The sequence below is a fragment of the Phocoena sinus genome, chromosome 14 (assembly GCF_008692025.1).
Source record: "Phocoena sinus isolate mPhoSin1 chromosome 14, mPhoSin1.pri, whole genome shotgun sequence".
Classification (NCBI taxonomy): domain Eukaryota; kingdom Metazoa; phylum Chordata; class Mammalia; order Artiodactyla; family Phocoenidae; genus Phocoena; species Phocoena sinus.
Genome location: NC_045776.1, coordinates 78604446 through 78632386, shown reverse-complemented (window position 1 = coordinate 78632386; position 27941 = coordinate 78604446). Strand labels below are relative to the sequence as shown.

Here is a 27941-nt window from a genome sequence, read left to right as displayed (position 1 = left end):
CCTGCTCCAAATCCGCTACTGCCTTTCTTATTACTGTTGAATTGGGTTTTGTTGTTTTTGTTCCTTCATCCTCCCCTTTCTAAATTTCTGTTTTCTTCTTTCTTTAGCTCCCCTTCCCTGCGCTTTCTCCTGTGCAATTTCGTGTTCTTCTAAGCAGCTCGAATTGTATACCTTTGGCCAATGAGTGGGAGGGTTCCTATCCTTCTAATAGTGAAGCCATCACATAGTATCTTGATGTAAGCCCCAAGACTTAGTCACTCCTCAGTCATTTTTGTGACTTCTTGCTGCACAAAGATTCTTTGTTTGTTGACAGATTTTCTTCATTGCCTTAATTTGCCTTACCTTCATTTACTTATCTAATAGGTATTTTGGGGCCACCCAAAATATATACCAGGTGCTGTGCTCAGCAGTGGGAATGCAAAGATGAGCATAATAGACATTGTTCCTCATGAAGTTTAGTAAACAGAACATATATTAAGTAAAGAATTACGTAAATAATTAGTTATGGTTGTGATAGGTGGTAGAAAGTTAAAATATAATTTGCAATGACAGAATCTAATGGGACACCTAGTCTTGAGAGATCAGAGAAGGCTTCCCTGAGGAAATGATTGTAAGCATATAATAAGCCTTGAATAAATATTTATTAAATTAATGCAGAAATGCAACTATATTTAAGGTGAAACCTGAAGGATTGGGAAGAATTAACCAGGTAAAGTTTAGGCAACAAAAGTGAGAGGGGGGCTTCCCTGGTGGCGCAGTGGTTGAGAGTCCGCCTGTCGATGCAGGGGACACGGGTTCGGACCTTGGTCCGGGAAGATCCCACATGCCGCGGAGCGGCTGGGCCCGTGAGCCATGGCTGCTGAGCCTGTGCGTCCGGAGCCTGTGCTCCACAACAGTGAGAGGCCCATGTACGCAAAAAAAAAAAAAAAAGTGAGAGGGGAGTCCAGACAGAGAAAGCAACATGTGTGAAAGGCTCTGAGCTTGGTTCTTTCAGTGAAGCAACAGATGCATGAGAAGAGGGGGGAAACATTGATTCTCAGAATGAAGTGCTGGAGGTAGCCAGGGTCATGTTAGGAAAGACCAGGAGACTATGTTTAAAGCTCTAGACTTTGTCCTAAAAATCATGGGAATCCATTGATGGTAACATGATGAGTTCCTACTTCCACATGGTTCCAATATTTGAAGTTGTCAGAAGGCCATGCTCTAGAAATTTTCTAGAATCTGCCTGATAAATAAAATAAACCTGAGCCTTTTTTTTTCATCTTATACATTTGAAACAGGTATAAAATCCCTTTGTCCACACTGCAGCTTTCAAATTTCCACTTGTTAACAGTTCATGTCCCTATAATAGTGGTATCCATTTGGTGAGTGTGAAGTATCCTGTTGAGAAGTTAATAAACAATATTTGTGGAATCAGAGACTGTCACATTTCAAAAGTATCAGAGATCATTTAGTCAAGACTATGAGGGGCCCCTCCAGAGTATCACTGTTAAATAAGTATAGTTGCCTTCTGCTGGAACTCTGCTAATAGCTTAAAGTTCACTGCTATCAACATTATTCATTGTGGGTTTTGGCGGGGGGGGGGGGGGGGTTGGTTTTTCTTTGCTTTAGCACTCTGGCTTTTCACAAGTTCTTCCTTCTATGAGTAAAAATGTTTTCCCTGTTACTTTTTGTTCCCTGCCCTTAGTTCTTGTTATGTTTCTTAGAATTGCATAGAATAAGCTGAATTCACCTCTTTTTTTTTTGCGGTATGCGGGCCCCCCCACCGCTGTGGCCCCTCCCATCGCAGAGCGCAGGCTCCGGACGCGAAGGCCCAGGGGATCCTCCCAGAGGGGGGCACGAACCCGTGTCCCCTGCGTCGGCAAGCGGACTCCCAACCACTGTGCCACCAGGGAAGCCCTGAATTCACCTTTTTAAAAGTGGTTAAGAGGAGAATCTTTACTTAAAAACCAAGGTGCTCTGATGAAACCTGAGATCACATTATGAATTTTAAAGTGGTACTATATAAAGAGTCCATTAGGATAAACACGGTAGAATGAGATAGTGATTTATCTTCTGTGACATAATAACTAATAAATAGCATAAAATTAACTGTACTCAGAACTAGAACCTTGTTTCTTTGGTCAACAAATGGAGCACCTAATATTTGAATAATACCTTATTACATATGCCAGAGAATAAATAAAAGAATAAGAGTATTAGGGTTATAAGATCTTGCTCTTAGAGCTTATGATTTCTTTTGAGAGAAAAGATTTGTATGTTTATATAAATGCAATAGGAGAGCACATGCCAAGTGAGCAGTCTACTAAAAGACAGCAATAGAAATTCCAAACATGAGATCATGGTGGGCTGGGATGGAGTAAATCTACTAAGAAGTATCTGATTCACTGAGTTTCTTCTTAGAAGGGGGTGGACAAGACCTTGCTTACATTTATCCTCCTTTTCCTACCTCCTTTTTACCCTCTACCCTGACCTGTACCAGTTCATTGGCCTGGGTGTGCCTTCAAATGGTGTTTATTGAATTGAATTACTTTACCTCCCATACTGTGTTAGTGATGTTTAAGATGTTCCATTCCATCATTATCCCTTTTTTTCATTCTACTTCTCTGCTTTCTGAATTTTTTCAATAAATACATATTTTTTATTTTAACTAAAACACACACACACGAAGATGTTCATACCTATTGTGGGAAAACAAAGTCCAGCCTTTTGAAGATACATGTGAAAAATAAGAAAAATTTTTTTTAATCTCTTGAAGTGGGTTCTGTTAGGAGCTTTTCCAGTGTACTTTAAGATGACCAGCAGCTTCTTCTGAATGGCTATCCTGAGCGACCTTAGAGATTAAAATAAGTGGATTATGTGGCGTGAGGATAATAACGAGCTATTGATTTAGTGGCACAGCTTTGCTCATAGTTCCTTATTTCTCCATCTGCCTGATGCCTTGCAAGAACTGCTTTATCGTGTTTCTTTTCTTTCAGCGGAACGGAAGCCCCCTCTTTTCAACATGAATGCAATGAGTGCCTTATATCACATTGCCCAGAACGACTCCCCCACATTACAGTCTAAGGAATGGTAAGACTGAGCTGTTGCTTTAAATTTCTAAGAGAAATCACCATATGTATTTGGCACTTTCATTAAGTTACACTTTAAATATCTGACCTAGAAAGCATTTCATTCCTTCATTGTATGTTGTGATAACTGACACTGATGCTTTATAAGCCTGAACTTTCTACACACACACACACACACACACACACACACACACACACACACACTATATTTCTACCCTCACTATGGCTTCTACTGTGTTCTTAATGTGTGTAGGAATTGAAATTCTACTAGATACATGCCCTGCTACCTTCCTAACCAGTCTAGTCTCTTAAGTCATGATGGTTTTGTATTGATCACCTCAGTCTTATCACTTCCTAGCAAGGATAAAGTATCCACTCTGATGTCATTATTTTTCTACTTGTCATTTTTTTTCTTTACTATATGTGTATTTAAATGTGTTGAGACAGAACATATACTATCTATTCAGAAGATATATTGTTCCTTGCTGAAAATTATGACATTTTGCTAACTATTGGGGCCACAGAGTTATAGAAAAAGGGCGATGTCAAAGAAGAGTAGACAAAATGGAATTTTCAAGAGAGAAAGTGTTTTCATCCAGAAAGCATATTCCTAGGTTCCTTATGCTTCAAGTTTTACTACCTGGTTATAGGTTGTGGGTAATGGAAGAGTTACCAATTGGTCATGAAGAATATAGGCTTAAGACTTATGAGAGTTGTTATCTTTGAAGAGAAAAATGTATATAAAACCGTTGTATATAAATACAGTATTTTTCATTCTATGATGTAACGATTTGACCTTGCTTATATGTTGACTAACTTGAAACTGTCCACATTCATTATCCAAAAGAATTAATTTTAGATACCTTAAACTTGAAAATGGTTCAGTTCTCCTGACATTCCAAAGTATTTTAATAAAAATCTCCTAAAATATAAAAATTTCCCTTGGATGAAAATTATTTAAAGTGATCAGTATGTTCTACAGACCCTGATTTTATTTTCTTTCAATGTATTTGCACACACAGGACAGACTCCTTTAGGAGATTTGTTGATTACTGCTTGCAGAAAATGCCTCAGGAAAGGCCAACATCAGTGGAACTATTACGGGTAATTTTTCAAGTTTATATTTGAGGAGGGGGATTTAAAGTCATGTTGTAGTAGAATATAGTAAATCATTCGCATGGCAGCTCATCATGACAAACTGGATTAGAATATACTGCCTTGTCATTTATCCAGAGATAGTAGCTAGGCATAGAAGTAGCAAGGTATGTGCTATATGTTCCCCACAGAAAGTTTTTCCCCCATCTTTTCCCCTTTTCTTTTTTCTCCCCCTTCTTTTTGCCTTGTGACAAAGAATATTTCTCCTTGCTTTGGTCATCATTGTGGTGTTCCTGTGACTGATATCTGCATGAACTTTAATGCAGTGTTTTCAGGACAGAGACTGCCAGTGGTTCGAATACCAACTCTGGGATTTCAGTCATCAGGCAATGAAGATATGTGATAAACATATAAAACAGACATTTTCATAGCATTGCATCACACATGTTAACTGCATTCATCTGACTTAAACATAGCATTTTTGGGCTTCCCTAGTGGCACAGTGGTTGAGAGTCCGCCTGCCGATGCAGGGGACACGGGTTCGTGTCCCGGTCCGGGAAGATCCCACATGCCACGGAGCTGCTGGGCCCGTGAGCTATGGCCGCTGAGTCTGCGTGTCCGGAGCCTGTGCTCCGCAACGAAAGAGGCCACAACAGTGAGAGGCCCGCGTACCACAAAAAGAAAAAAAACACATAGCATTTTTGAGCATCTCTTTTCATGTAACATTTTATTATAGGCTTTATATACATAGGCAATGTGTTCCATTAATATCAGTGAAGTATGTGGGAGCCTTTTACAATCTAAGTATCTTTTATTGGCCACAGAATAGTCCAGGTTACTTTAATCTTTTCTGCGTATGTGTTTTTCAGCACTTTTTTGTTTGTTTGTTTGTTTGTTTTAAGAAAAACTCAGGATTGTATTGCCTAAATTTGTGAAGGTTAAAAATGTCAGCTGCCTTTATAATTGCATCTTGGCTAAGTCACAGATTCTTGGTTTACATTTTCTTTTTCTCAGAACTCTTATTCTGTTATTTTCTGGCTTTGAGTGTTCCTGAAGAAGAAGGTCTGAAGCTGACTAGTTTTTCTACCCAGAAGTAAGTTTTTTCTTCTTGTGAGTAACAGGCCACAACAATATGGTGACAGAAGCAACAAGGCAATGGACTCTACCTTATTCTCTTTTGGTGTAGAGCTATCACATGTTCTAGACATGGACTACAGACAGCAGAACACCAGAAACACAGATAATATGTTTATTATTTTGAAGTAGACAAAGATTTAAAAAGCAGGACACAAACAGCACTGCCATAAAGAGAAAAAAATTATAAATTTGGGCTATAAATTAAGGAGAAAAAAAAATCCTCAAAGAAGAGATACTACAAGCATTCAAAGATGATATTGTAGGGCAACAGACAACAAAAGGATATAAAAAACAAATGGGCAGAGGTAAAGAAAGAAACGAAACAGAAAAATTTAAATACAGATTAAGGGACTTCCCTGGTGGTCCAGTGGTTAAGACTTTGCATTCCCAATGCAGGGTGTCCGGGTTTGATCCCTGGTCAGGGAACTAGATCTTGCATGCCGCAACTAAGAGCCTGCATGCCACACTAAAAGATCCCGCACACGGCAAGGAAGATCCCACGTGAGATCTCGCATGCCACCACAAAGACCCAGTGCTGCCAAATAAGTATATTTTTAAATAAATAAATATAGATTAAAATCATACCATAAGCAACAAACTAATATAATAAACCAACCCATTTACGGTGTTTCCAATGGTAGATAGTCTTAGGGAAATAAAATTAAATGCAAAAGAAAATTTTCAAAAGATGATTATAGAGAACATGACACATGTGGAAGACAGAGGAGATATATATTCCAACCTATTATTCCTAAAGAAGAAAGCAAAACACATGGAACAGAAGATATTTAAAGATATACCTGAAGAAAACTTTTTTGGAAATAAATGTTTGGATCATTATTTGATTTGATTTACTCTTTATTTGGTGGGCCAAATCAAGTGAGCCTACCATTTAGTCAACAGTGTTTACTGATTGTCTACTGTGTGCCAAGCACTGTTCTAAGCACTGAAAATCATACAGTGATACAAAGAAAAAGATAGTTCCTGCCCTCCTGGAACTTATATTCTAATGAAGGAGTAAGAAAACAAACAAATGATTTGATATAATGTCAGAAAAATAAAGCAAGGACTGGGATAAAGAGTAGAACTTTACAAAGTTCTAAGGAAAAGAAAATGTAAACCAAGGATTTGTGACCCAGCTAAGGTGTTCTTCAATTTATAAAGGCAGCTGACGTTTTCAAGCCTTTTCTTCTCTTAAAAGCTTCTTCTTAATTACTCAGTAGCAAAATCCAGCCAATCTATTGATGAAACAAAGAGCAAGAGCGAAAGAGAAAGGGACGGAGGGAAGAAGGAAGAAAGAGTGAATTAGGAACTGGGGAAACTTGTAAAAGGATTGGTGGTGAACATTAAATTTAAGTTTGCTCTCTGATATTTATTATTTATTTACTATTTATTTATTTAGCATCGTAAAGAGACTACATTCTTCATTTTGGATAGACAGTACACATTTTAGAAGATAAAAAAAATAGTGGAAAGGAGAGAATGAAAAGTAAATCTTCCCCTTCCAGGCCTTTCTCTAGAGTTAGCAACCGGTGTCACTAATTTTGTACATGTCCTTCTAGAGATATTCTACGTATATGGAAGTAAATATTCTTTTTTATTTTTGCACCAGTGGTAGCAAACTGTAAACGCTGGGTTTTTTTTAACTTTATAGTGTGTTTTGAGTATTGTTCCATATTACTACATGAAGAACTATCTCATCCTCTCTAATGGCTCCATTATATACTCAAATGGACTGTAGTTTTTATAACCAACTCATTTATGGTGTTTGCAGTCTTTTGCTATGACAAACTGTGCTGGAATGAATATCCTTACGCAGGTGTCATTTTGTACCTGTATATACAGATACCCAAAGAATAAGTTCTTAGAAGTGGAATTGCTAATCAAAGGGAATGTGGATTTTAAATTTAAATAAATATTGCCGATTTTCCACCAAAGAGGATGCCCCAATTTATGGTCCATTAACAAAGTATGAGTACCAAAACTTTTTGAGCTTCTAGTCAGATCAGTGAAAACCTTTTCTCGCTGTCATTTTAGTTTGTGTTTCTCATTGTGAATTAGACTATCTTTCATATGTTGACAAGCCATTTCTATTTCCTTTTCTATGAACGCTCTGCAATCTTTGCCCATTTGTCTGTTGGGTTGTTGGGTTTTCTCCCTTATTAATTTGTAGTAGATCTTGCAAATATTTTCTTCTTATTTCTCTTCTGATATTCTTTATTCTGGGCTTTTTTGGAGAGGTCATGCAGAAATTTGTTATAAGGAATTCAACTTTTTTTTTTTTCTCCAGTTGGCTATCTTGCTGTTCCCAAATACTTTTAAATAACCCATCTTTTCGTCACATTTTCTTCGTGATTTTAAAATGTCACCTTCACATAGGATTAATTTAAATAGAGACCTACAGTAAAATCATTGCTGTGGTCAAAAAGCAGAATGTAAAACTTATAAACATTGACAGTGTAAAAATTGAAAATGTAAAAATAATAACGTAACTAGAAAAAAGTAGGGGTAAGAAAGAAATGTAAATGTACTAATTTTCCTGCTTTTCAGGGTAGATGGTCAATAAATTCTTAAATTGAAAGCCCTTTTTAAGTAACTCTTATGTCTTAAAGCTTTTCATAATTTTTTTTTTCTTCCCTTAACTTTAGAGGACCTTTAGGAACTGGTAACTCTTGGTGAAGAAATTATAACTAATGTTAAGCAATTATTTTACTTCAGACGCTTTTAATTCTATTAAACTCAAATACACCTTAATTTAATAGATTATTCTTTAAATTACCATGTGTAATAAGTTTCTCATGTAAAATTATTTCTGGGTATCCATCATTCTGAGAGAGTGAGAGAGAGAGAGGGAGGGAGAGTGTCTAAAATGTTATTTCATGACTTAATATTTATTTTTGGATGGTGGAATTTTGAGTGATTGGCTTTCTTTTATGCATTTCTCTATTACTTAAATGTTCAAAGTAAACATATTTCCAAGAACAAAGAAAGCATTCTTTGAAAATGATCTGAGAACCTTTTAACTGTATGGGTTTAGAGAACAGTGAGGGGATGGGATTGCAGGCAGAGAGAACGAGAACGAAGACATGCAGGTGTGAAATGCACGGCACGAGGCAAGAATGATTTAGACGTAGGATGCATTGCGTGGGAAGGAGGAGAATGAGTGACTAGGTTGGAACCTAGACATTCAAGCAGGAACCCCCTGTAAAGGGTCAGACTTTACGATGGAGGCAGTGAGATGTTTTTAAGATGTTGAGTATATCAGTTTTAAAATACTTAAACAAGTAAGGGTTTAATTACCTCACGCAATAAGAAGTCCAGGACATTGGGAAAGCAGTCCAGTGATGTAAGCAGCTCAACAGCTCCTCCTATCTCCCTACTTTACCATCCATAGTATGTGGCTTTTGTCTTCTTGGTCACAAAATGGCTCCCCATCTCCAGGACTCAGTTTTATTCCTGGCAAGAGAAAGGCAGGGCACAGAGCAAAACAAGCACCTTCTTTTCTTGTGTCTTGCTTTTTATTCTGGAAAACAAAGCCTTCCTCTGGGGCTTCTGCCTATATCTCATTGGCCAGAACTATTGGTCACGCTATTAACTGCAAAGAAGGGTAGAGTCCAACTCTTTTACTTTTTACTGCTTACAAGAAAGGAAGGTGAGGAAAAGAGGTTGGAATGGAGGATAAATGGGCCACAGTGTCTGTCACAACAAATGATATGGTCAAATAAGTGGTAGAACACCAGAAAACAAACCTCCAGATAAAGAAACCTGGGTTGCAGCTCTAGCTCTTCCACTGTTTAGCTGTGTAAATCACTTAACCTCTCTGGGCCTAAATTTCCTCGCCTTGGAAATAAAAGAATTTCTAAGAGTTATTCCTGCTCTAAAATTCAGTATCCTAGGTTATAGCTTGAAGTTTACTAAAAACTGATTTGCTCTTATCTAATTGCAGGCACTGGAGTAGCAAAATAATTTACTTTCTCCCTTTCGTTCTCCTCTTGAAATATGCAGGCTATGCTTCCTTCTGGGAATGGTGTTTCATTTTCAGAAAGTACTCTGTATAGGAAGAGATATTTTATAAAAACGGGAGCAAAAGCCACAATTCCCCGGACAGCAAAGTCAGGGTGAAGAACCACAAGACATACAGATTTTTTTCTCACAGTGGTCCTGCTCCTCTTTTATATCTGTTTAACTTATAAAGATATTAAATCTATTCCATCATCTATGGCTACCACATTACATCTCATTTTCCCAATATCTTCAAATTATAATTTCACATAAGTGAATTTTCCACATAACTGAAACTTTTCCTTTAAAAAACAAAATTCCCTCCTACTTTTGATCATTTTCTGTGGTAATCTTGTCAAAATATATGATGTGCTTGTCTGCCTTCTTGAAGAAAGCATAATGAATATAATTTCTCTTCTTGATGGCTCAGAAACAATAGCATTTCACAACGTCTTGTAGTATAAAAGGACTGTATGAAGAGCATTTGCCCCTTTGCAAACTAGCCCACAAACCTTGGTTCATTCTTATTTGGTTGGTTGGTTGGTGTGTTAATCATGGACTTTCCCTCTCTCTACTGTCAGGCAGTCAGAGAACTTTCAAAGGACTCTTCTTTCGGCAACAAGTAACCCTCTAACAGTTCTCAGTCCTTTATTCTCCCACTTTTGTTCCCTCTTTCTGAATGCTGTAGACTGAGAAACCAGGAAACCAGAATATATCTTAGAGATCGTTGATAATATTGAAAGTGAAGCCCGTTTATACCAAGAAAAACTGAAGGACTTTGGGACGGATATTTTTACTTCTCGGAGACCCTTTTCCCTTATTTCGGGTTATACAGCTCTGTAAAGAGAAGATAAAGTTGCCAGAATTCTGACTTCTGGATATATGGAAAGCTGCCATATTTTCAAGCATACACTATATATGACCACAGAAATAGAAAACAAAATATACACAAGTCTGTTTTTTTTTTTTTTTTTTTTTTTTTTTTTTGCGGTACGCGGGCCTCTCACTGTTGTGGCTTCTCCCGTTGCAGAGCACAGGCTCTGGACGTGCAGGCTCAGCGGCCATGGCTCACGGGCCCAGCCGCTCCGTGGCATGTGGGATCTTCCCAGACCGGGGCACGAACCCGTGTCCCCTGCATCGAAAGGCGAACTCTCAACCACTGCGCCACCAGGGAAGCCCCACAAGTCTGTTTTTAAAAGGGTAGCATAGGGTGGGGAAGAGGATTGAGGCAGATTATAAGAAGAATATTCTATACTCTGCGTTCTTTTGCTTATTATGTAGTTTCAGATTTGAAAGTCACAAGCTCTCAGCTGCTATTTAAAGTTCTAGTCATTGTTACTACTTGTATGGTAAAGTAAACCTCAAGAATTCTCGAGTAAATTCTAGGACAAGTCCACAAAATGGGGCTTGAGGAAGAAGAGAAAAGCATAGTTATTGCTCTATGAGATTTATAAAGATGACAGGCTACATGAAATTAAAATCATATCTTGTTATTTCTTCAAAATCCACAGAGCTGTTTTATGTCTATTTACTTTTGTATCTAAATCTAGCACCTAAAAATATGTCTCCTCATTATCAGTTTCTGTTTTTTCTCCTCCCTCAATTAGCATGACTTTGTTCGACGAGACCGGCCACTGCGTGTCCTAATTGACCTCATACAGAGGACAAAAGATGCTGTTCGTGAGCTAGATAACCTACAGTACCGGAAAATGAAAAAAATCCTTTTCCAAGAGACACGAAATGGACCCTTGAATGAGTCACAGGAAGATGAAGAAGTAGGTTGAGTTTATTTTAGCAGGCATTATAGAATGCCTACTATGTGAAAATGTTATGGACCAGCGCGCTATGAAAAACACTTTGGGGAATAACAATGTAATTGATGTTCTCTGCCTTAAGAGACATGCAGAGTTGCAGAAGAGACATTCATAAAATAACTCTTATATAAGGCGAAATATGAAAAATGCTGTAGAGGGAGAGCACACGGCAGGGGCCATAGTGGGGAGAGAAAAAGTCATCAGCTGGTGGGGATTAGTGAAGAGGTGGGCCGTTTCTGACAGGCAGGCCTAGGGCATTTTAGACGCAGGGAAGTGCGGCGCTTTAGGAAGATTATCCTGGCATCAGAGTGTAAGATGGATTTGAATAGGTAACATTCTGGATAATAATCCGTGCAAGAGGCAGTAAAGGTAGTGTCTCTGGGAATCGGGGGAAAAGGAACACTTAAGGAACACTGTAGAGGTAGACTTGATAGTACAGCGCTTCTCATTGACAGTGACAGATGAGGAGGATTTACGGTGACTCCGAGCATTTGAGCCTAGGTGACTAGAGTATGTCAATACCAAGACCAGAGAAAAAGAACCGAGGAGAAGGAGGAGGTTAAGCATGATTTCAGTTTGATGCCTACTGAGTCTTAAGTTCCTGGCGTCATATGCTACTGACACAGTGTACAGATGGTTTTAAAGAAAGATGACTTTCTGGTTTCTCATTCAAATAACTTAAGAAGGATTGGTCGAAGGGAAGGGTAATGACAATTGGGACACCTGAACGGAGATATCTAGCATTTGGTTGGGAAATACAGATCCAGAACATAAGGAAGAGGTCTGGGTAAAGGATAGTTGGATGGGGGTCAAGGACATTAAAATGATGATGAATCAAGGAGCTGAATGTACAGTGAGACGAGGGTCCATGCCACATAAGAAGAGGGAGACCTGGTTGATAAAGGCATCACAGATGTTACTGAGCGTACACAGCTTCAAGGAGGGAGCAGCCAATACCATCAGATGCCACAGAGCAGTCAAGTTACATAAGGACCAAAAACAGTGTTAACTGGGTTTTACAAGTAGGGCCTTCTTGATGACCTTAGTAAAAGTAGTTTTACAGGAATAGTTAGGATAAATAGTAGATTACCATGGGTTGTAGAATAAATGGGAAGTGAGAAGGCAGAGATAGCGAAAGTTGGTTATTTTAAGATTCATAAATTTGGCCAAGAAGGAAAAGTGACAAAGGGCAGTAGGTAGAAAGGTATATACATATAGGGCAGCCCTCTTCATATTTATATGCAGAAGGAAAGGAGCCAGGACAGAGGCATTGGAGATAGAGGAAAGAGATGCAGTTAAAGAAGTAGGATCTCAGGAAGTGCATAACAGTAAGAGCATTAGTGCAGGGATTAGCCTTGAACAAAAGAAAGAACTCCTCTTCCTCTAAAAATAGATGAAAAAATAGGAAAAGAATGAAGAATGAATTTTAGTTTAGCTTTTTAATATAAAAGAAAATAAAATTATTTTATCAATAATTATAAAAATGAAATTAAGAAAGCTGAATTGGAATATAAATTCTCTTGATTGCATATATACAAATGAACCCTTTTAATTGGGAAAATAAATCTATTAAAAATATAATGTATTATCTATCATTTTAAATTACCCAAATTACCTTTGTCAGTGATTCCTTATATTACCATGGCTAAGTAACAATTCATTAAAGTTATGTATGTACAGCATGTTTCTTTGAAAATAGGGGATTTTTGGAGCTGAGTTTCTTTAATTATATTATTTAATCTTGTATCGAAAGATATCCCACTGTGATGGATAAATTATATGTTCTGATTATTTTATCACTTCTCACATAGTAGTCTTTGGACGAGTAGTGATGAATACCAGTATTACTTGACAGATATATTTAATAAGATTACAGAGGTAAGCATGATAGAATTGCCTGAGGGAGGCAGAATTTAATTACCTGTCCAGGACAGTAGAATTAATATCCCTGCTTAGATATGAAGTTACTCAGTAATGACTTGCAAAGGACCATATTGTTTGTCAAATCTCTGAAAGCTCTCTTCACTCGCTTTGAGTTTCAAGTGATGACTGCCGTGTTTGTAGATATCCTAGAGGTCCCCTGTTCAGTAGCCTGTGGTCTTTCCCTAGCACCCTGTTGTTCCTGAAGGTCTCTCAGAAACCTGGCCTGGTTCTGATTACCGAATAGCAATACAATAATATGATAGTCGCATATCAGAGGAAAAGTCGCATATGACAGAGGAAAGCCCTGGCATAGCAGCATTTGGAGCCTTATGACCCGTGCCCAGAATAGCCCCTGTGGAAGGCATAGAAGTGAATTGAAGGTGTCAGAAAATGGTAGGGGAGTAGTGGAGCCACTACATTAAAAGTTTATCCTTGCAGATTTGGCAGAAAAGCAACTTGGCACTGCAAAATTGAGTGTACTTAATAGCTTAGTCAATGGATTGGTACTTTATCTCCAGTCATTTTTTTTTTAACCCAAGTGCCCCATTTTTATAGGACAGCGAACATGGAACCAGCCTGAGCAGGGAATTGGACAGCCTGGGCAGCAACCATTCCATCCCAAGCATGTCTGTGAGCACAGGCAGCCAGAGCAGCAGTGTGAACAGCATGCAGGAGGTCATGGATGATAGCAGCTCGGAGCTTGTCATGATGCATGATGATGAAAGCCCAGTAAATTCCAGTTCCTCTGTTGTGCACAGGAAGGTAAGTTTCATGGTCCCCTTCACAGCACTAGGCTTTGCCAATCATAATGAAGCCAGCTCAGGTCACTTAGCATCCAGATATTTTAGTTCCCCTTTCACAACTGAAATGTGGGACTCAACCTAGCACACGATAGTTCTTTTATGGTAAAAAGATAATGTAGGACTAGGCAAGTTGTATCTGTACCTATTTCTTTTATTATTATTTATTTATTTATTGGCTGCGTTGGGTCTTCATTGCTGTGCATGGGCTTTCTCTAGTTGTGGTGAGTGGGGCTACTCTTTGTTGCAGTGCAAGGGCTCCTCATTGTGGTAGCTTCTCTTTGTTGCACAGCATGGGCTCTACTCACACGGGCTCAGTAGTTGTGGCCAACGAGCTCTAGAGCACAGGCTCAGTAGTTGTGGCACATGGGCTTAGTTGCTCCATGGCATGTGGGATCTTCCCCAACCAGGGCTCGAACCCTTGTCCCCTGCACTGGCAGGTGGAGTTTTAACCACTGCGCCACAAGGGAAGTCCCTATGTACTTATTTTAATAAGTATCAGTGATCACAGTCTAATTCCAGTAGGTGAGCAAGTTTAAGCACTTTTTTCACTCTTAAGTGTGCATTTTTCTTGGGAGAAAAAGGAAATTGAACAGGTAAGGATGAAAGGCATGAGAAAACATATTGGTGCCTAGTCATGAATAGTGGAGGGATTACATTTATTTTCTGAACTGATTAACTTATTCATTTATTCAACAAACATTGGTGGGGACCTTAATTATCTGCTAGGAACTATGGTAGGCCCTGTGGATACAGACAGAACAGACATGATGCCTTCATGGAGCTTATTATCTGTGGGGGAGAGTAAGCAAATAATAACACAAGTAACTTTATCATGTAATTATAAAACTTGTTCTGGGTAAAAGGAGGACTTAATCTAGCAGGGAGTAGGGGAACGTCTCCCCAGTAAAGTGACATTTAAGCTGAAACTTCAGAAACAAATAGAAGTTAGCTATCTTGGGGTGAAAGATTGGGGTGAGTCAGGAAGCAGCATGTACAAAGGCCCTGTGACAAAAGGAACTTTGTATGTTCAAGGAAGAAGGGAAGGATCTGAGAGATTAGAGTTTGGTGAACTACGTAGAAAGTGAATTGAGACCAGAGAGACAGCAAGGACCCAGATTATTAGAAAACCATAAAAGCATTTTGAGGAAAGGAATGATAGCATGCAGATGCGGAAATCTGCTAAGAGTTCAGCATTGTCAGCTGTCCTTTGAACTTGGGCAAGTGGTCATGTATTTGAAAGGTTGAAAAGAAGGTTTTGCTGGGCTCTCTTTTTGGAAGGAGCTATCATGGATGCTGATAGAGATCGACTTTTTCCTTTCCGTTACCTCTGGGGCTCCGTGGGGATAGAGAGCAAAAGAAGAGGAATTCTGTGGGATCTTTTTACTCCAGGACCTCTCAAATGAGCACCCAAAATTAGAAGAGAGACTCTACTGGCATAATCAACAAGAAAAAAGACGCTGGTCTTGAACTCATTGGGGGTTTTAATTTTAATTTTTACATGCCAGTATAGAGCTTGCTTGTAATAATATGGGCCTTTCAATACTTTTTTCTCCTTGGTGTAATCAGCTAAGAAAACCAGATGTTAATTTATAGTCTGAAATATCAGCTGAGTAAAAGGGCAACCCACAGAATGGGAGAAAATATTTGCAAATCATCTATCTTATAAAGGATTAATGTCCAGCATATATAGAGAACTCCTAAAACTCAACAACAGCGAAAAAACAACCTGAATCAAAAATGAGCAAAGGGGCTTCCCTGGTGGCGCAGTGGTTAAGAGTCTGCCTGCAGATGCAGGGGACACAGGTTCGTGCCCCGGTCCGGGAAGATCCCACATGCCACGGAGCGGCTGGCCTGTGAGCCATGGCCGCTGAGCCTGCGCGTCCAGAGCCTGTGCTCCGCAACTGGAGAGGCCACGACAGTGAGAGGCCCGCTTACCGCAAAAAAAAAAAAAAAAAAAAATGAGCAAAGGACTTGAATCAACATTTCTCCAAAAAAGATATAAAAATGGACAGTAAGCACATGAAAAGATGCTCAACATCATTAATTATTAAGGAATTGTAATCAAAACTACAGTGAGATACCACCTCACACACATTAGGGGATGGCTACTATTGAAAAAAAACATCATATAACAAGCGTTGGTGAGGATGTGGAGAGATTGGAACCCTGGTGCACTATTGGTGAGAATGGAAAAGGGTGCAGCCACTGTGGAAAATGGTATGGTGGTTCCTCAAAAAATTAAAAATAGAATTACCATATGATCCAGCAATTCCATTTCTCAGTATATATCCTAAAGCATTGAAAGCAGGGTCTCAAAGAGATTTTTGTACACTCATGTTCACAGCAACATTATTCACAACAGCAAAGAGGTGGAAGCAATGTAAATGTCCATTGACAGATGAATGAATAAACAAGATGTGGTACATATGTACAATGGAGTATTATTCAACCTTTAAAAGGCAGGAAATTCTGCCATATGCTACAATATGGATGAACTGAGAAGACATTATGCTAAGTGAAATAAATGTGCCAGTCACAAAGAGACAAATACTCTATGGCTCTTAGGGTACAGAATCATAGAGAGAAAGTATATGACTACCATTGGTGGTCAGAATCATAGACAGAAAGTATAATGATGGTTGCTAGGGATTGGGGGAGGGGATAAATGGGGAATTGTTATTTAATGGGTACAGAGCTTCAGTTTTACAAGGAGAAAAGAATTATGGGAATGGATGATGGGGGCAGTTATACACCATTATAAGTGTATTAGCACTGAACTGTACACTTAAAAATAATTAAGATGGTAACTATGTGTATTTTACCACAATGAAAAAAGGAAAAAACTATAAGCAGGCTAGAAGAATAGAATATATTATATATAAAAACAATATTAAATAATGGTATCTCTTCATGAAACCCATTTTAGTCCTATACCTGAGCTTAAAATTATATTATCTTTATTTCTCACACCAGTCAGAATGGCTATCATCAGAAAATCTAGAAACAATAAATGCTGGAGAGGGTGTGGAGAAAAGGGAACACTCTTGCACAGCTGGTGGGAATGTGAATTGGTACAGCCACTATGGAGAACAGTATGGAGGTTCCTTAAAAAACTATAAATAGAACTACCATATGACCCAGGAATCCCACTACTGGGCATATACCCTGAGAAAACCATAATTCAAAAAGAGTCATGTACCACAATGTTCACTGCAGCTCTATTTACAATAGCCCAGAGATGGAAACAACCTAAGTGTCCATCATTGGATGAATGGATAAAGAAGTTGTGGCACATATATACAATGGAATATTACTCAGCCATAAAAAGAAACGAAATTGAGCTATTTGTAATGAGGTGGATAGACCTGGAGTCTGTCATACAGAGTGAAGTAAGTCAGAAAGAGAAAGACAAATACCATATGCTAACACATATATATGGAATTTAAGGGGAAAAAATGTCATGAAGAACCTAGGGGTAAGACAGGAATAAAGACACAGACCTACTAGAGAATGGACTTGAGGATATGGAGAGGGGGAAGGGTAAGCTGTGACAAAGCGAGAGAGAGGCATGGACCTATATACACTAGCAAACGTAAAATAGATAGCTAGTGGGAAGCAGCCGCATAGCACAGGGAGATCAGCTCGGTGCTTTGTGACCACCTAGAGGGGTAGGATAGGGAGGGTGGGAAGGAGGGAGACACAAGAGGGAAGAGACATAGGGATATATGTATATGTATAACTCATTCACTTTGTTATAAAGCAGAAACTAACACACACACACACAAAGAAATTTTTAATGAAAAAAATTATATTATCTTTAAACACAACAGAAGTCAATTATTCAGAAGTTTCATTATTTGTTGGTTTACTTGAATTCCTAAAAGTTTTCCACTTGGGAACATAAATAAAGTAGGATCTTAAACTCTCGATAGAAAGTTTTATATAGTAGACTATAGGAATGAGGAAACTAGTTTAAAGTTCTGTCTGCCACTGTTAGTTTTATTTTACTTTGGACAAGTCACAAACCTCTCTGGGCCTAATTTTCTCCATCTGTGTAATGAGGAGTTGTTCTGTATGATTTCCAAGGTCGCTTCCAGCTCTGAAATTTTGTGCTCAGGAGCAGGCTTCATCCATGCCTCACTCAGGACAAGGTGTACTTTTATCTCCTACATTATGTATTTGGATTCCACTTAAGATTTCACTTGAAAAGGCTTTTTTTCCCTAAAAGCCAGTGCCCGGATCAGTCCCTTCTCCATGTAGATGCGATGGTAGCTACACTGTATTATGTGTAGGTATGGGTAACGTGTTGCCTGTGGGATTCTCCAGGAAGCAGAGCGGAGATGGTTTAGCACAGCAGGATCTTGTTTTGTTTTGTTTTGTTTTAATTAGGAAGTCCCTTTGGGGTCAACACCTGTGGGAGGGAAGAGAAAGAAGCAGCACTGGGCAGAGGGCAGAGTTGAACCGAGATGCGTTCCAATGGCAGCCTCAGCCAACCCCTCCAGGGAACTCTGGAGCTAAACTGGGCCAGAGTGGCCAGGGCTAGATCAGTCATTGCATATGCGGAACCTGGGAAGGGTGCAGACTTGGACAAGGCTGCTCTCTCTGCAGCCTGTAGGAGAACTGACAGCCAAAGACGATTGCCGACAACAACTCCTTCCTTTAAAGGGGGATCTGGGCGGTGCATTTCTGGGTCTGTTGTAATTTGTGACCACAAAGAAAAAAAAAAAAAGCAATCAGTACTGTTTTATGAAACATTTTCCAGTTTTGTGTTTCTAGAATCTTAGAAAAGCCTATACATCACTAAATTATCATTTTATAAACAATGTTCTACCCATTATCTCATTATCCTATTTTATTTTCTTTTACTTGTCACTATCTAAAATTATATTATGTACTAATTTATCTATTATTTCATGAGTAGAGTGTAAATTTCATCATGGCTAAAACTATACTTACCTTGTCCTGCACTGTATCTCAACACCTAGAACAGTGCCTGGCACAGCATAGGCTATAAAATGAATAAGTAAATAACTATGGAATGAATGAGGAACAGACAAAAAGTACACAGTGAATGAACTAAATACCAGATACTAAACACCATCCTGTTTTGGTTCACTGAACATAATGGATTAAAATGGTTAAATAATATTAAATATCTTTATGGTTTGAAAGATTAAATAGATTTTCTCCAATAATAGTACTCTAGACAATAAGAACATGCTTAATAAATATCAAAATATAAGAATAAGAGTGGAGAATTTTTTTCCCCACCCTTGACTGTTACAATAAAGACTGCAGACATATCCTAAATTAGTTAAATCATATATATGACCAGATGACCATTTTATATAGGAAGTAAACTTACTTTTAAAGGCCATGTGTAACTGGTAAGGGCATGGTTTGCAATTAACTGTTCTGCATCCAGAATAAAGATGCCCTGATTTTAAGAGGACAGTTCTATCACAGATCAAGTCCAAAAAATATAAAGTGGGACACTGAAAATTTTCCTTTAACATCAGGATTTCAGGCTGCTTCTCTACAATCTTTGCCTCTACTCTGGTCTTTCCCAGGCCCTGAAGGGATCCTAATCTAATCTTCCCTTTGAGCAAGAATGATTTGATAAGTCTAAAGGTATATTCTGACAAAATAAACTTTAAGCACTTATTTCTTTTCCTCTTGCTAGTGTTGCCACACTGCTTTTTCCAATAGCAAGAATATCACCTCATCTCTAGACTGTTAGCTCCTCGAGGACATCTCTCTTCACGTACCACCTAGATGGGTGTCTGTCACATAGTAAGCACTCAATAAGATGTTTTGTGAACTAAAATGAAGATGAACTTTTATAAGACACAACTCTACACCTCAGTTCTTGATTATTCACAAATGAGTCCAGGGCAAACTCTTAATCCAGATTAGTTTTTTTTGCTGTAGCCTAGGCTGCCTCTGAGCCTCCACCATACACCTGAAAACCATTGGGTGTACAGCAGTAGCAAACAGATTTTAATATTGTCCTAAGCAACAAAGTCTATTTTTTTAATTTGTCAATTAAAAGTTATACTTTTATTTTGTTTAAGTCTAAAATCAATTACTGTTACTTGCTGCTGCCTTCTATTACTATAGATCACAAGACTTTAATATATTAAAACTTTTTGTTTATTAATCAATTCGTTGTTTCTAGTATGCCTAATGAACTCTAGTCATCATGGCCCTCTTTTAGAGATTATTTTTTAAAAATCATTCTCTTCTAACTCCTAAAGCTTTACTTGACCCTTCCTATTAGTCAATGTTAGTGGGGTTTTCTTTTCCCCCTTCTTTAAAAATAGAACAGCTTTCACCATTTTCGTGGGAGGAAAAAAAGAGAAATGTCCTTGAGGGGATAGGATGTTCTAGTTTAATTTTCACTTGCTTCAGTGGCCTTTCCTGTTATTTTTGCTGAAGAGAGGGGCGGGTTCTTTGACTCAACTCACATTTGGCAGAGTAAAAGTAAATTAACATATGAAGGCAATGTTTCTTAAACAGAGCAGTCATACAAAACACCTCTCTATAGTAACATCTTTATCCTCAGCGTTCTGCTACTCATTTTCTCTCCCCAATAGCTGTCCTTCCAGGTGAAGATATCCTTTTCCATCTTCTCGCCTTCCTCTGGCCCCAGCTTTTGATAGCTGTACCTGCTTAGGCAATCATTTAATCATTTTGAACAAAATGAAAGAGATGGTTTGCTGATCCCTTCTCCACAGCGTGAAAAGTATGGGATCTATAAAAAGACGTCTCGTCACCAGAAAAAAAGCCATTTTTAGACCCGCTTCCCCCCCACCGGCCCTGCCCCGCCATGTAAAGGTGTGCTTGCGTGTGTGTCACTGTTTTGCGACTTCCTTAGAGTACAGAGTGGCAGGTTTTTATGAAATACAAATTTGAATTCTGTTAATAACAAAGAAAATGTCATTTTTCCAGAATCTCCTCAGACCTATATTCTTGACCTTATTTATTCAGCAAACATTTTTTTTGAATGCCCACAAAGTATCAAGCACTATGCTAGGTGCTGGGAAGACAGATTTTTCAAACCACATTCACTCTGCCTTCAAAAGGCTCACAGTCTCAGGGGCTTCCCCAGCGGCGCAGTGGTTGAGAGCCCGCCTGCCGATGCAGGGGACACGGGTTTGTGCCCTGGTCCAGGAAGATCCCACATGCCGCGGAGCGACTGGGCCCGTGAGCCATGGCCGCTGAGCCTGCGCGTCCGGAGGCTGTGCTCCACAACCGGAGAGGCCACCCGCGTACCGAAAAAAAAAAAAAAAAAAAAAAGCTCATAGTCTCATACAAAGGCGAGTATAACTATGATGAGGAGTGTGATAAAGGTATACGAAAAGCATAACAGAGTCCAGTAGAGTGGTTTCCAAGGTTAATTTCAAGTTAACCTAGAAACTCTGAACAAGTGACCACAATATGAATCCTCATTTCGGAAGCATAAATAGACATTTAGGGAAAAACTTCTAAATAAAAGTAAAGCCCTTTGTCCAGGGAATAATAGTGAAGTTTTTAATCTGAAGAAGTTTTACTTTTTATAAAGAAAGGACATTATAAATTTACCAGGTTAACACAGACTTACTTAAAACTGGTCCCCATTTCATATTGGTATTTCAAAGAGCTATTTTGTTCATTCCTGGATGAGAATGTTTTAAGGATGAGTTGTAAACAAGTCATATATTTTGTCTTGGTAAGGTAGAACATGATATTTGTTCTTAAACTTCTGAAATCATTCTTCAACATCAAAGAAGATGTTGGTCTTCTCATCAACATTTGTAAATCATATGCAGCGGTGCTTCACTGCGTAAAATAGCAAATTCACCCTTTCCAGTATTGATCTTAAAATGTGTTCAGGTCGGAAACTCTGGGAGGCAAGTATAGTCATTTTCAAAGGGGCTGCTACTCGAAGGGGCGATGTAACCAACAGACCACATACCCAGTAAAGCTGAGTTTAATTTGTTCTTACTTGCTTTTCAAGTCACATTGCCCTCATTTTAAAATTGCTTCATTTTTTAAGTCGTCTGCAGAGTTTTGAACTTGTTTTAAGCAATGGTGTTGAATATTTTCAAATTTATTTCCCTATGCACTTGGATATCCACTGTTAGACTAAAATATTGCCTCATCCTGTGGTCTCTTGTATAATATTTGGAGACTTAGTGTTGGTGATCTCTGTTATGAAGCTAGTACAAAAACTAAGAAATTTTTTATAAAAATTTTTTTAATTTTAAGGAGATGCAAGGGATTATACTTTTAGCATTATTTATTATATTTAAAGTAGATTAAAATTTTTTGACCTCTTCTCTCAGACTAACTTCTAAAATAGCATTATTTTTTAAATATACCTTAGTGGGTTATTTAATTAAGCTACATGTCAACTAAAACCACTATGGTCTCAAGTTTTAATTTTTCCAGTGTATTCCAATACCCTTGAGTTTAAAAACTTAGCAAATATGATGTGACTTTTAATTTGATAAGCAGGGTCCTAACCTACAAGTGTTAATTTTAATCTGAGAGAAAACAACTAATATTAAAGTTATACATATTTGCATATGAATGTGTTTTGTTTTATTCTGTTATGTGAATAGTGTGGATTCCACAGGTTAGCTTTGTAAATCAAGTTACCAAATTTGAAATTTAGCTGCTGCCACAGCATTGAAGAGCTCCCTCTCAGTAAGTGCACTTAACGTTAGCTAACTAATACTCACCAAAACTCTGACCTGTAAAACCACAGGCCTCTACCTAGCCTATCTTTTCTGATTGCTAGCATTTAGAAGCATCTTGCTTTTCTGGGATTATAATATTAAGTAAGAGCAATTTTGGAGTTAATGTAATTTATTAATAAATATCCAGCAATAGGAATGATAGTAGATCCCAGTGCCTTCCTCTCTAGAACCTTAAACCTAGATGCATAAATCCCACACCTAATCTCTCTTTGCCTGCTGAAATAAGAATTTAGATTTCCCAGGAAATAACGTAGAAAATTTTAAATTGACCTATCAAGTATTTTTTTATAAATTTCAAAAATATGGGTTGAGATGCATTTTTAATCTATAGCACTATCTAATAGAACTTTCTGCAGTGATAAAAATTATCTGTATCTGCACTGTTTCACTGTGGTACCCATAGTTATTGGCTAGCTTGAAGCACAGCTGGTGTGACTTAGAAACTGAATTTTACATTTTACTAAACAAAATATCCATGTGGCTAAAGGGTATCTTATTGGACAGCACAGCGGTAGAATATCCCTTGAATTTGATATATATGCCTTCAGTGGTGTTAAAGGTCCCTTCATTATTTGAAAGCAAAATAGACCACAATACAGTAAATTAAAAAAAAAAAATCTCTAAATACAGACGTAATGGTAAATACCTTCCCAGCATTCTGAAGCATTCTAATTTTATAAAAGGGAAAAGAAAATCAACCCAATGATGAATTTAGTCATGGGTCTTCTCTTTTACATAGAAACCTGGATGTAAAATTTAATTTTCCTCAAGGAGTTTATGTGTTTTGACTTTTTAGCATTTTACACTGTATGATAAAATTTTGTATTTTTTAAAACTCTTTAATTTTGTTTACTGATGAAGAAAAGAGCAATTATAAAAAATTTCAAATAGTCATGGACAAAACGCAAAATTGACTTCTCACCATGGTTTCTCCTAAAAACCTAGGGCAGTAAGAGAATTAATTTCTCCTTCCCCATGCTGAACATGTACTATTTGAAAATCCCCCATGGTTGTACATGTTTCTGAGCTATTAATTACTACAGTATCTTTTTTTCTGAAAGGTTAGTACTACTTACTGACTGGCCTCTCCATCTTTTATCGAGCAAAGCATTGCGCTTTGAAAGCATTTACCCCTTTAAAAGTCATTTTAATTGCATTTAAGAAACATCCATTATTATCTTTCCAAGGAATGTTATTTTTCACTGGGCGTTACAATACGATTAATCATCTTTGCCTGTCAAGAAGCCCAGACCTGATTAAATCAGTCAAGGACATTAAATTCCAGCTTTACTCACTCTGGTGACCATACCGACACTGAGTTGAGGAAGAATTTGTGAAAGTATCATTTTGTTAAAATTGTATGCCTGTCTCTTTAAATCTAAAAAAAAAAATCCTTTCAGAAGCTGTAGAGAGAAGGTGCTAGAACTGTGTACGATCATGACTGGAAAGCAGGATCCCTCAGTGACTGCCGAATCTTCCCAGCACAAGATAGAGAGGCAGTCCAGCACAAGCCTACACTGGTTCTAGGCAGAACGATGATCCTACCGAACAGATTTCAAATAAAATTAAATTGAGAAAGCAGATCTTTCAAGGGAATGAGGCGGAGGCTCGCTTTTATGTTAAAAGCCACCAGCATCCTCCTTGCTAGACATGGACATGACATTTTTAAAGGAATTATTTGGTTACAGCGTTTTAAGCAAACTGTTCTAAGGAGTCTGTACATTGCCTTGTTTTTTCTATTCTTTTTTTCTTTTGCATATATGTAATTCTGGAGGTAAAGAAAAAGCCTGCCAGGGATTCAGAAGGCATCCCACTAGCGATCAGCTGACATTCCTAACTGAAGGCTGCAATGTGTTGCTTATTCATTTTGTACCGTGGGAGCTGCGGGGACTAGCAGAGAGCTAAACTATGCATTTCAAACAGCAGTGCTTGTGCAGAAAGAGGGGTGAGAGAGAGGCAGCCGGCGAGGAAAGAGCACAGCTGGACTTTCTCCTTGTTTTTATCCATTTCTGCAGGATCATGTATTCATAAGGGATGAGGCGGGCCACGGCGATCCCAGGCCTGAGCCGCGGCCTACCCAGTCAGTTCAGAGCCAGGCCCTCCACTACCGGAACAGAGAGCGCTTTGCCACGATCAAATCAGCATCTTTGGTAAGCAAACACCCCTCTACCCACCTTCCCTTCCTTCCCCTCCTCCCCATCTGGCAGCCTCTCGCCCTCCCTGAGCCTCTCTGGGCTTCATGGATGGGAGGAAAGGAGTCAAGAATGTTTTCTCCCTCCTAATAATTTTATTCATTTTAGAAAAAAATCTGTTGGCATAGCAACCTGATCTCAGATATTTTAGCATTGTCTACGGCATGGGAAAAAAAACCCTTTGTGTGTGTGTGTGTGTGTGTGTGTTTATATATGCTGTATGTGCAAAATAAAAGGCCTTTGAGATGAAGTTGCTAATCTGTCCAATTTTGTAGAAGCTATTTGTCTTTTCATTGAAATAATAATGCTAAAAAATATTTTAAAGGTATTTGGTGTGTGTGTGTGTGTGTGTGTGTGTGTGTGTGCAGAGCACTATGATTCTTTTTGTATAGATACCTGTGTGTAATGTGTACACACACATCAAAAGATAAAACACAATTTTTTAAAAATATATGGTTGCTGGCTAATGTATATAATTGTAGGAAATAAGGTACTTGCTTCCCAGGGATGGATTGCTGTTTCGTCTGGTTCATTCATTTATTTATTGCAACAATGGTAGTGGCTGCACTTCCCCGTTTAACCCCTGAAGAATTTCCTGGCACCGATAAAGCAAGAAGGGCTTTGTAGGAGACGGTAGGGATGGTTGTGGAAGAAAAGATACTGTAGGATCCTTCAGCATTTTTACTATTGCAAATGTGATTGCTGGATGCCCTTGTAGTAGCAAAAGGGGTGTGTGCTGGAAGAGTTAGTTTTCATGCCTCCGCCCCTTGGCCCCCCACGCGTGCGCGTGCGCACTCACACACACACACACACACACACAGACACACACACAGACACACACACACACATCGTTTCATCCTTGGCACTCTAAACTCTCTTTAATCATTTGCTTCTGAATATCACTTCTCAGCCAAAAAATTATTGAAATATTAGTTGTTTTGCTCAAATTGATGTTAGAGGTCACATGGGCAGGAAGAGTTAGTGTACACTGCCTGGCTATTACATTTAGAACCTATGATGACATCATCCAAGGCCGACCCAGAAATGATTATTTTTCTTGTCCTATTTTTAAAATCTGATTTCCACTTTTATTTCTCAAGTGTTTTAAAGGCTTCATTTATCTTTGGGATTGATAATGGTTTATAATTTTAAAAAACCCAAATATAAGGAAAATGGAAGTTAAAGCACCTACATATTGCTCTGCCTGCTGCTGTCTAAAAGCAAGCAATTTAATTTAGACTGCTTACAAATAAGCCTGGCTTTAAGTTCCTTTGTATAGAAGTTTCCTGTATTCTCTTCAATGGACAATTTTTCATTTTAAATGCATGCCATACTGTGTAATGGAGATCTTAAAATGTCCACTATGTATTTGCTAATGATTGTTAAGCACCTACAAAGCATGCTTTTGAGTCTAAATAAAACATCATGAAATTATTGAATAATAAATACCTTCATACGATGATATCTGACAAAATAAGAAATATGGTGTGTTTAGAATATGACTACTTACCACTGACTCTTGTGAAACTTGTACCTTTATCCAGACCTGTGCATGTTGAAATGAGAGGAGAAATGAACAGCCACAGAGATTCAGAGCACCATAAGCAGGTTTTGAATGTGAAGCAGACATTGTATGTGGGTTTCCCCCTGTGGGACAGGTTCTCTTCTTTTCTCACTTGCCACACCCTCATTCCCACATCATATATTCATGACCTCTCCTGCCGCCCAGGAAGATCACTACTGCCACGCCAGAATGGTCTCACTCTCACATTTGTGAACTCACCCAGGCTCCTCTGTGTGTATATCAGCCATCACAGTCTCCCTCTCTGTGAATGATGAAAGCTGCTTCCCTACTAGGCTATCTCAGGGCCACGGGCAAAGTCCTCAGGTACCCCTCTGAATCCTACAGGCTTCGTAATGCCCACCCAGAGAACAGCTGGGATCAGTCTCTCTGAGGGACTTCTGATTTGCTAAAAGGCCCCTGCACCTATATTGAGTTAAAAACAGAGTGGCTGATAGGCTGTTGCTGTAGCCACAAAATAAGGTGTTTTATATGTAAAATCTTCTCCAAATGTGATGCTTTGGGAGTCACAGTGGGATTGATGCAAGTTTATCAGCATTCATTGGTATTTGTATTTAACAGTTTTTAGGAGAAAAAAATTAATGAAAGGGAAAAGTGGTATGGTTTTGAGTGGTTCCATGTTCCATTTTGGACAGTCTAACTGTTGGTTAAGATTAACAGTTGTGGATATTTAATATATATTACTGAGTACTAGAGTTCTACTACATCATATTATTTGTTTTAAAGGCTTATTCCAATAGGAATATATAAATCAGGACACTGGAACATCAAAAAGAAGTATCTAATTTTAAAAACTTATCTCAACCCTTATTGTTTTTCGTGGACCCCTGCTCAAATGATAAGTCTAAAATTACTTAAAATGACATAAAAGTAAGAACAAGATCATGGAAAAATGAAAGTCCAGGGCACTGAATAATCAAGTCATTGTTGAAACCTCACTTCTTACAGTTAGTAGCAATACAATATTGATTTATTTATTTTGGTTTTACTCTTTCTTTATAACCTACTAGCAGAAGTGCTAACAAACCATAGAGTGATCCAAAAGTGAACAGCAAAAAGAAAAAGAATTTAGAAATTAGTTTTTCAATTACTAGATAATAAGTGATACGTGTGTATTTTAAAGAGACTTGCATACTGACAAAAAAATTGCAATTCCTCAAATTTTTTATATCAGCCTACCTCTTCTACATAAACCTAAAAGAAGCCTAGCTCTGTGGTTTTTCCACTTATCATTTCTTTCTACATTGTGCTTTTTTTTTTGCGGTACGCGGGCCTCTCACTGTCGTGACGTCTCCCGTTGCGGAGCACAGGCTCAGCGGCCATGGCTCACAGGCCTAGCCACTCCACGGCATGTGGGATCTTCCCAGACCGGGCCACGAACCCGTGTCCCCTGCATCTGCAGGCAGACTCTCAACCACTGCGCCACCAGAGAAGCCCTACATTGTGCTTTTTGAATGGAGCTGTTGACAAATATATTAAGCCAATGGGCTACAGGCGTTTACTGCTGGTGTTTTTATTCGTTTGGCACCTTAAAACTGAGATTTTTTATGTTATTATGCACTGTTGCACAATTACATT

At 38.4% G+C, this 27941-nt stretch overlaps 1 protein-coding gene across 3 annotated transcripts in view; it reads left to right on the top strand.

Annotated features, from left to right (window-relative positions):
- TAOK3 (TAO kinase 3) overlaps positions 1-27941 on the top strand; it is a 189789-nt gene that overhangs the window by 131612 nt on the left and 30236 nt on the right. For all 3 annotated transcript variants that reach the window (XM_032654499.1, XM_032654501.1, XM_032654500.1), the window contains 5 exons: positions 2979-3072; positions 4094-4175; positions 10913-11080; positions 13598-13804; positions 24605-24739. In XM_032654499.1, the coding sequence (XP_032510390.1) occupies positions 2979-3072; positions 4094-4175; positions 10913-11080; positions 13598-13804; positions 24605-24739 (686 nt within the window). The remainder of the gene's footprint in view (positions 1-2978; positions 3073-4093; positions 4176-10912; positions 11081-13597; positions 13805-24604; positions 24740-27941) is intronic.